The 10,124-nt window shown below is 58.6% G+C and overlaps 1 protein-coding gene across 3 annotated transcripts in view; it reads left to right on the top strand.

The window, feature by feature from the left end:
- The first annotated feature begins 1,971 nt into the window (after nt 1-1,971).
- The window catches only part of ATOH8 (atonal bHLH transcription factor 8), a 32,888-nt gene continuing 24,735 nt past the window's right edge, over nt 1,972-10,124 (top strand). For 2 of the 3 annotated variants that reach the window (XM_060117512.1, XM_060117511.1), the window contains exon 1: nt 1,972-2,861. In XM_060117512.1, coding sequence (XP_059973495.1) covers nt 2,106-2,861 — 756 coding nt within the window. In that variant the 5' untranslated portion in view covers nt 1,972-2,105. Of the gene's footprint in view, nt 2,899-10,124 lie in introns of all 3 variants that reach the window. The other variant, XM_060117513.1, reaches the window with a different exon arrangement.

Raw genomic sequence — 10,124 nt, 5'->3', positions numbered from 1 at the left:
AAACTGCATGCCTCTGCGTGTGTCCCTGTGTGAATGTCGACGTGTGAAGGGATGTTTGAAGTCTTATGTCAAAGCCCTTTTACATCTGTGATCTCTTTTTATTTCCCCAACTATCTTGAGAGTTTGGCTGGACAGAAATATCATCCTCAAGGACAGATTCAGAACCTCAGTGGGATGAACTGTCTTGCTCAGGGTCATGGAGCTTGAGAGTTGAAAAGCCAAGTCCAATCTATGCTCTTGCCCCTGAACCTTCTGCCTGGACCCCCATCCTACCTCACAGGACACTGTATGGCACAGGTCACCATGTCATCTGCCTCCTCCCACCTCCAGGGCATTCTCCCCTAGAGGAGAGAAGGCACTCTGATACACCCTGCATTTTCACAAGAACAACCCCACCGGGTATGGTGGGTCTGGGGATGGGAGTGAAGGACTGAAACCAGAAAGACAAAGATTCCAGTGGCTGCAGAGGTCAGAGCCCAAGGCCAGGGTCAAGGGTCCATCTTCTCTCAAACTGCTTAAAGCAACCACCACCAAGGAGGAACTTACTACCGCAGAGAAAGGACCTGCGAAGAGTGAAGGACCGTGTGCTGGTCCTCAGGGCAGCCTCCGGGAGGTGCGCTCGGGTGAGGGCCCACGAGTTTGCCCTTTATTTTCCCCCAGAATCTCCAGTGGGATGGCACTGGGACCGAAGGTCTGCGCAGTCGACCTCTGTCCCCTGCCAATAACAGTGGGCACCTGCAAAGCTCTCACTTTGTGCCAGGCAGCTCTGAACGCTTTGCACATATATGCTCAATTAGTCTTCACAGCACCTCGGGAAGAAGGTACAATTGTTACTTCCATTCTACAGACGAGGCAAGGGAGGCACAGAGAGGTTCCGTGACTCGCCCAACGTCACTCAGTCTGTGACTGAGCTGGCACTGGAACCCAGGAAGTCTGCCTCTAGAAGCTATCCTGCCTCTGTTATTAATGATAAGAATAACCAAAGCTTCCATTTGACTGGTACCCGCTACGTGCCTGGGGCTGAATTCCCCACAGCAACGTAGCGGGCAACCTGCGGTGAGGTGACTTGAGATTCTCCCAGATGCCGCGTCTAAACCCAAAGCTTCCACGCTGCTCGGCCTCTTTAACTCGCTGCGTGACCGTGGGAAAGCCCGTTCCTTTTCAGAGCCTCAGTTTGCCTGGCGCTTAGCCCTCCTGCTCCTGGTCTCTCTGCTCCAGCAAGTGACCCGAGCGGATGGGGCTGCGGTGCAGGGGGAGTGGGGGTCTCGGGCAACCCCAGAGCCTTTCCCTTCCCTCGTCGACCTACCCCCCACCCCCGCCCCCCAGGAGAAGTCGCCATTCTGTTTCTTTCTCGATTGGCAAGCTGGGGTGGAGGGCTGGACGCGGAGGTGCTGGGTGCGGAAGGCGACGCTGCGTCACCGAGAGGTCAGCAAGGCCAGGGAGACAAGGCCCGGCTGTGATGTGGGGAAGGGCCGAAGGGCCCAGAAGGCACGTGCTCGGGAGCGGACTGTCCTCTGGGGAAAGAGAAGCGCCCCGGACTTGAGGAGGGGGCGGGGAGGGAGAGTCAGAGGACCAGGTTCTGGGCAGAAGGGATGGGGGTGGGGGGAGGTGGAGAGGACGCGGACAAAGGAGGCGGCCGGCAGCCCAGCTGTTTTGAAAAATGCTTCCTGTTTCTTTAAAGGCGCTCGCGGCTCGGGCGGCCGGGGCTGGGGAGGCTGCGGCGGGAGCTGCCTCCTCTCCGGGCGGCGGCGCTGACTGATCTCGCGAATTGGGCTTCTGTGTAAACTGAGGCTAAACAAACACAGATGGAGCGCAGCGGGCGTTCTCCAGAAATGCTGGCACGGCGGCAGCGACTTCAGATGACACTCTGAGCGCTCCGGGAACGGACAGCCCGGCGGCTTCGCGGAGCCGGCGGCGCAGCTGCCCCGGACGTGGGGGAGAAAGGGAGGGAGGGAGGGAGGGAGCGAGCAGGGGGAGAGCTGGAGACTCCGAGGCGCTGAGCGCCGCGGCCGCCCGGGCAGAGCCGGCGCGCAGCGTGTAGAGCGAGCGCGGCGGGCGCGCTTCCCGGGCAGCCCCACGCCCCTGCCTTGCGCGCTGCCCGCGCCATGAAGCACATCCCGGTTCTCGAGGACGGGCCGTGGAAGACCGTGTGCGTGAAGGAGCTGAACGGCCTCAAGAAGCTCAAGAGGAAAGGCAAGGAGCCGGCGCGGCGCGCGAACGGCTATAAAACTTTCCGATTGGACTTGGAAGCGCCCGAGCACGGCGCCGCCGCCACCGACGGGCTGCGGGACAGGACCCAGCGGCTGCAGCCGGTCCCGGCCCCGGTGCCAGCCCGGGTGGCGCCGGCCGTTCCCTCAGGTGGGGGCGCGGACACGGCCGGGGAGCGCGGGGGCGCCCGGGCTCCGGAGGTCTTGGACGCGCGGAAACGCGGCTTCGCCCTGGGCGCAGTGGGGCCGGGACTCCCCACGCCGCCGCCACCGCCGCCGCCTCCAGCGCCCCAGGGCCAGGTACCTGGGGGTCCCGAGGCACAGCCTTTCCGGGAGCCCGGCCTACGTCCCCGCATCTTGCTGTGCGCACCGCCAGCACGCCCCACGCCGTCGGCGGCCCCTGCTCCCCCGGAGCCCTCAGTGCGCCCGGCCCCCCCCACGCGCCCTGGGGAAAGTTCTTACTCGTCAATTTCACACGTAATTTACAATAACCACCCGGATTCCTCCGCGTCGCCTAGGAAACGGCCGGGCGAAGCTACAGCCGCCTCCTCCGAGATCAAAGCCCTGCAGCAGACCCGGAGGCTCCTGGCGAACGCCAGGGAGCGGACGAGGGTGCACACCATCAGCGCAGCCTTCGAGGCGCTCAGGAAGCAGGTACCGGCTCCCAGCCACACACCCTCACTGCGCCCGGGTATGACTGCGGGAGTGGGTGGGTGAGTGGCTGGGGGACTTTAGGGAGGATGAGGGCGTGGGTATGCGGCAAGTTGTCCCCGCCCGGTCGGCCCCAGGGCCCAGACAGCTTTGGGTCCTCCTGGGGCAGTGACCTTTGCCACAGCGTTGGTACGGCTCTTAGTCTGCAAAGTGGGGGTGAGGGTTCGAGACCTCTGGCTCGGGCACGCCCTGGTTACAGCCACCCCCATCCCCCCTGGGGTGACCCTGTCTGCGCGTCTGACTTCACCCCTCATAGTTCACGTTTATGGCAGCGAATTATTTGTCTCCCGGGGTCCCTTGGGCGCGGTGGGGAGTGGAGAGGGGCAATGTGGGAATCTGTCTCCGGCGGGGAAAGGGGGAAGACCCTTACCCTTCCGGCAGTTTGGCGTGGTCTTGGAGGCCCGGAATGCTGCGGAGGGGTGGTCCTGGTTTTGCCAGAACATAAGGGTCCCGCATTCCGCGGGAACCTGTCAGCCCCTCCTCAGCCTCCACCTCCCAGCAGGGATGCCCCTGAACTCAGGTTGCTTCTGCGCTCTGCACCCCTCGCTCCTGGTGTCCTTCAGGACCCAGGGTACAAGCCTGAGTCCCCTCTGCAGGGGCGGCCTCAGGAATTGGCTGGAGAGGGCCTTCCCAGGAGATCCCCTCCACTGCTGCCCACCGCCACCCGCCGCATGTTGAAGCAGGCAGGTCTGCTGAGGGGACTGATTGGTTCGGGGAATCTTCAGAACCTAGTTCTGGGGTGGGTTAGGGGCTTCTTAGTTTGGGACAGGTGGGGGCTGTCCTCACCAGACACTGTCTTCTGGGGCCGATGGGAAAGAATATTTGTCCAAGAATTACCCATAGTGGGGAGTGGCAGTCTTACAATTCCACGTAGACAAGATTGAGACTGCCCCGGGATTCTAGGCTGCTCATTTTCACAGAGCGGAGATCTAAGAGGAGTGTGGTAAGTGCCCCCTGCCCCCACCCCACACAGGGCATGGGGAAGGGTTGGGGGGGTGGATGTGACTGGTTTGAATGGTCAGGATTTTTGCTTGCTCTGCAGCTGACTTCCTGTGTGACTTCAGGAAAGTTACTCACCCTCTCTGGGCTTTAGCCAACAACAAAGGATTTCAGAAAACATGATCCTCTTTTTGGATCACACTCTCTCCTCTTCCTCCTGTGGGTGGGGCAGGGAAGGTGCCTGGGTCCATCCATGGGAAGGGAATTAAACTCCTGGGGAAAAGAGTTTCTATGACTTTTGAGCCAAAGTGTCACATTTGGGCTCGAGTAAGATGATTGGTCAGTGAGGTGGAGTGGAATGGAGGAGTCAGATAACTGTCATAGACAGTTGGGACCTTGGGCAGTGGGCCCAGTGGAGAATTCAGTTTCACCCTCAGGCAATGGCTCTGTGTCAGACGGTGGCAGCCTGGAGGGCATCCTGCTACCTACCGCCCAGGCTGGAAGGATGAGATGGCAGAGAGATGACTGTCCACCTGCTCACCTTGCAGCTAGGGCAACCCCTCTCAGATTGGGGAGGCCACGTGCCCAGAGCATCACAGCTGGTGAGAGGAAGGTCAGGGCTGGCACCTCGGTCCTTTAACTGACAGTTCAGTGTCCTTTTTACTCCTCCAGCTGCCTCTTTCAGTTCCGAGAAAGTATTCACGGTCTCTGTGTGTTCAACTACATCTCATTTGTCCAGTGGCTTTAACTTCTTTCAGGAACAAATTCCATCTTATTTGATCTTAACATCCCTGTCGGTTGAATTAGCTTTCCATTTAATGGAATGGAAAACTGGGGCCTGGAGAAAGAAGGAAGGAAACGCTTCCAAGATCACCTAGTGGGTTAGGGAAGGTGACAGAAGTTTCTGGAATGCCCGCCTGGCCAAATGCTTCTCACAATGTCAGCTGTATCAGCGCTGTGGGCCCTGCACTCGCAGTGTTGTTAAGTCGGAAGGTGGGTGTACACATGGCTGACTCTCTGAGATGAGATTGATAATCGTGGTTTCCTTTCACTTCTGTGCTTCTTGTGCGGAAGTTCTATATAAGAGGGACAAATTCAGGGAGAAAGCGCGCACACACACACACACACAGGTACACACAGCTGTACCTGTACACACGATCAGTACTCGTGGCCAAGAGCACACACAAATGTGTGATCAGAAGCGCCTGCTCTGGTTTGTTGCCCCCCTTGCCCAGTCCATCTGTCCTTTCCCCAAAAAGGCTGCTGGTGGGCACCGGTCTATTGTCTGCGAGGGAAGGAAATATCGCTAGGGCACACTCAACATCCACATCACAGCCCCCATCCGATGGGGAAAGTCCTGTGTCTCAGAGGCGCTTCTTCCTCCTCTGGACCTCAGTATCCCACCTGTAGACAGTGCGCACGTGAATACACACACACACTCGTGTGCGTCTGTGTGTGTGCGCCCCTATCCAGGCAGGCTGTGACTCTGGATCTAGGCTTAGGCTTGACTGTCTGAAATGGTCCCTGGGAGAGGAGGGTGAGGAAAAAGGATGGTTTCTCCTGAAATGAGATCACGGCTGTTGCAGCACCGAGGTCAGTTCTGGGATTGTGGCTCTGGTCTGGGGCTTCATTTCTCTGAGCAGCTTCCTGGTAGGGTGAAAAGAGCCCTGGGCGGGGAGTCCGGAGGCCGCAGTTTGAGTTATACCTCTGCCGTATGCGTTCTCTGTGACCACGGACAAGTCACTTTCCCTCTCTGAGCCTCAGTTGCTAAAGTTGGAAAATGGTGACAATGCTTACCTCATACAGCGCTTCTCTGCAGAGAGCGAATGAAGAAAGGAATGGGGGCCGTAGGAGGAATGGACGTTTCTCGAACGTCTGCAACGGCCTCAGTGCTGGGCAAAGGCCTTGACAGATGTAGAAATAAGAATTCTGTAGTCATTTTAATAATAATCATAGAAACTGCCATTTATCAGATGCTTCCTTTGTACTGGGTCGTGTGCTAAGCGTGTTATGCGTATTAGTTCATTTAGTGAAGTAGGTATTGTTCCCACCCCCATCCCCCCGCCCTCATTCCCACCCCTGTTTCACGGACGGTGAGGCCGAGGTTCAGGGAACTTCTGTAAGTTGGTGGAGGTCTCGCAGCCTTTGGCCACCGCATGAGGCCTCCTGGGTTTTGCCCTGCATGCCTCCCCGGCCTGCCATTCACTAGGCTTCAGGGTGCCGGCGCCCTCCGGGGCGTGGTGCAGTCACAGCCTGCGTGGCTGTGTGCCGCTGGCATTGCAGAGCCTGGATTCGAATCGGAGTCAGCGAGTCGCTCCAGGGCCCGGGCTCCTGACGGCCCCGCTTTTCAGCCTGGTGACCACCCCGGAGCTGTCCACCCCCAGCAGGGGGAAGCCAGACAGTCTTCTGTGTTGTCCAACCCATCACGCTCTCAACCAGGAAGGGAATGGGGTGGGGGGCCGCTTGGCCATGAGAAGTGCAGGTGGGGGAGAGGGAGACCCCCGGCAGCGGGGCCAGGGGGTGTGTATACGGGGCAGATGGTCCGGCCGCAGCACATGCCACCAGCCCAGCTGCTCGGGGCCCTCCCCGCCGCCTCACGTGAAGGCCATGTGTGCATAGCTGGGCCTGGCCCATGTGCAGGGCTGCTCCGGGCCGGGTGGGAGAGGGTCCAAGGGAAAGCCTGGCCTTGCTGGGCGGGTGAGGGGAGGGGCCAGAGCTGTGGGCCTCGGCCTCCCCCGCAGAACCTTCTGGTTCACAGGCTGTGCTCACCCTCGGGGCATTGGGTGTGTGTGCAGATTTGTGCAGATTTCCTCTCTCCCCGAGAAGCAGAAAGCCCCTCAGCATTGATGGAGGAATGGCAGCCTAGCCGGGCAGAGGCCTGGGGCAGCAAGGAGAAGCCCTCAGGACCTGCTGAAGTGTCAAGCCAGTGGCCTCCTCCTCTGCTGCGCCTGGAGTGTCCCAGGGAATCCTCAACAAGTGAACTCAGGATGGCCCAGGAGGGGGCATGAGGATGGCACCCCCAGCCCAGCACCTCCCTCAATCTCAGACCCCATAGGATGCCAGGGGCCCATGGCCCCACTGCACCCTGTACCCCCCTCCTCAGGGAATGGGGGACGGACCTGCTTGCATCCAGATGGGAGAGGGGTGACAGAGGCCTCTCTCCTGCCCCCTCGCATCCACAGTCACCAGGACAGCAGCTTGTTGAGCCTCACTGCACGGGGTGAAGTGCCTTACCTGGCCCTGTTGTCGTGCTGCCTTCCCATTTCACAGATGGGGATGCTTACAGAGGGGGAGTGAGGGACCAGGATTTGTCCTGTCTGGCCCTGGGCCACGGCTCTTAACTACTCAGTCCCAGGTTCTCAGGGTCCAGCCTCGTTGCTGTGTAGCAGGTTGGGATTTTGTTTAAATAGAACTTGACAAGGACCTTGAACAACTCTGTGTAGAGTGGCTTCACCCCAGGGAGCCAACGCTCACTGACACGAGCCGATTAGAGAAAAATTTCAAATGGGATCAAGTGCTGGGCTGTGTGCCGGGGATGCAGTGATGTTGGAGCTCTGTGGGTCCAGGAGTCCCAGTGGGCGTCTTGGGCTGGGTCTGAAGGGTGGGTAGGAGTTGGCACAGAGGCAAGAGGGTGGAGGGCTTCCAGGCCTCCCCTGCACTGGCTGGTTGGTTCCTGGCTTTGCTTCTCTGTAGCGCCTCCTTACATCTGCCCATGGCGGTTCCATTCTGAGGTAGCAGGTATTCTGATGCCCATTTTATTGGTGAGGAAACTGAGGTCCCCTAAGGTTGTGGACCTAAGATCACGTGGATGGCCCGGAGTAGAGGTAGGTCCTCAGAATCCCAGGCCGGTGCCCTTCCTGCTTTTTCCCGCTTGCTGGAGCCAGGAGAGGGTCCAGCTTGGGGTAGGTGGGATGGAATCTTTTAGGGGCACGTGGGACCTGGTGAAACATCCCCATACTGCACCTGCTTCTCTGAAGCGTAACAATTCTTGTGGGGCGAGCGTGAGGCAGGTGCTTTTCCTTTACAGGAAGTGTGGCTGCCTGTCAGGAGCTGGCGCCGAGCGGCCTTGCTGCCTCCTGTGGCTCCTGTCCTCTGCCCAGGCTGAGCAGATGACTGCTGTGTGGTCTCCGGCAGGTGTTGGGATGGCTGGGCTCTGGGCCTCGCTGTGGATGCTCAGACAGGTAATGCACCAAGGCTGGGGTCCCATGGAGTCCAGAACTCTCCATCCCCTGCTCAGAAGAGTGGGCTGCCCACCTCCCCACCATAGGCTATAGATGCTCATCCATACCCCTAAGCCGTTGCTTCTGGCTGATTGGAAAGAGCCCAGCTAAGGTGTGAGTTCAAAACCCAGCTCATCTTTCATCAGCTGAGAGATACAGGAAGTTCTTACACTCCCTGGGCATCAAATGCTTCTCTGTAAAGTGGAAATCATCATTTCTACCTCATGGCGCTGTTTAAAGATGAATTATATTCACAACACCCAGCCCTCTGCCTGGCCTTAGTAGATCACAAGAAACAGCAAGGGGATGACCTGGTTCCAACAGTCATCCAGGGTACCCAGGCATTATTCCCACTCTCCAGATAAGAAAACTGAGGCTCAGAGAGGTGAAGCTGCCTGTCCAAAGTCACCCCGCTGTTTGGGATTCAGACCAGCTCTTTCTGCCTTACCTTGACCTCCTAGAATCAGATCCTCATAGGCCAGGGTGCCTCTGAGCTGGGCTTTCGGCGGCCCAGCTGCTGTATCCTGGGCCGTGGGCGCCAGGATCCCCACCGCTGGGGGTCGGAGCTTGGAGAGCCCGCCTTCCTTGGGTGATAAACACACGAGCTTCTGGCTCCAACCGGGTCTTAGCTGAGTGACCTGGGGCCCAATATGTCACCTCTCTGTTTCCTCATGTGCAGATGGGGTAACAATCTTTATTTGGGGGAAAGTTTCAATGGGCTGAAACTACCTGTAAATAGTGACCACGGTGCCAGGTAAACAGCCAGAGCTCAATAGATGATTTTTTTTTTTAACTCCACAGTTGCTTCCTAATTTATTTTATTTATTTATTTATTTTTGGCTGCGTTGGGTCTTCGTTGGGTCTTCGTTGCAGCGTGACGTAGGGCTTTCTCTAGTTGCGGCGAGCGGGGGCCACTCTTCGCTGCGGTGCACAGGCCTCTCATTGCGGTGGCTTCTCCCGCTGCGGAGCATGGGCTCCAGGCGCGCGGGCTTCAGTAGCTGTGGCGCGTGGGCTTAGTTGCTCCGCGGCAAGTGGGATCTTCCCGGACCAGGGCTCAAACCCGTGTCCCCTGCATTGGCAGGCAGATTCTTAACCACTACGCCACCAGGGGAGCCCCCCCCCCCCGCCTCAGTAGATGGTTTTCTTGTTAGACCTGGACTTGGACACAAGCAGTGGGACAGAGTGACAAATCTGGGGCAAAACTGGCTCAGAACTTGGCACGGGAGCCCCTAGGTCGGCCTTGACCTCATCTGTTGCTCTGTGGTCTCGCAATGACCCTGGATCCCCATGTGCAGATCCCTTCCAAGATCCCTGCTCCCCACTGGCAGGGAAGCCCAGCTGCTCAGGGCCCAGGGCTCAAAGAGCTGGGTAACTCCCAGCATGGCCTCTGGGTAACAACACACTCGGCCCTGTGTCACAGAGCTGTGCTCAGTGTCCAGAGCCTCCACCAGGCAGGCACTCCCTCCCTGGGTGCAGGGGAGGCAGAGGTGCTAGGATGGTTCCTGAGACCCATGCCCCTGCCCCAGGGAACCTTTCTGTGCCACAGACCTTGTTCATTTGTTCAGGCTGATAAAGCAGGATTCACTGGACTCCGGATGAGAACAGGCAAAGTGCATTGTTCCTCAGGCTTTTCTCAGATGGGTTTGGAGCTGTGGCCAGGGCTGGGAGGGGGAAGGGGAATGCACAGGAGTTGGTGGTCCCTGTGTCACCTCCCTGCCCCTCCCTGCGTTTCCTGGCCTGGTGAAGGGCACCTCCTTGGCTGCTGGAGGATTTTGAGAGGTGACAGCCAACCTCACCTCGGGCCTACGGTCTCAGGACCCCCACGGGGTGGGGCATGAGCAGGCACTATGTCCTGGCTCCACATCTCCTGCTTCTCACCCTCTCTGGAGCCCCTCTTTAGAGACCCTCTGCAACACCCACCGTACTAATGTCACTGACTTGTATCAGGCTTTACTGTGTGCAGCACATATGCCATCTTCTTTAGTCCTTACCACGCCGTGTGGTCAGTCCTGTTAGCAATATGACAAAGACACCAAGGCTCAGAACG

Source organism: Mesoplodon densirostris, chromosome 14 (genome assembly GCF_025265405.1).
Source record: "Mesoplodon densirostris isolate mMesDen1 chromosome 14, mMesDen1 primary haplotype, whole genome shotgun sequence".
Taxonomy (NCBI): domain Eukaryota; kingdom Metazoa; phylum Chordata; class Mammalia; order Artiodactyla; family Ziphiidae; genus Mesoplodon; species Mesoplodon densirostris.
The sequence above is the reverse complement of the archived record's forward strand: the minus strand, read 5'-3'. Positions and strand labels throughout refer to the sequence as shown.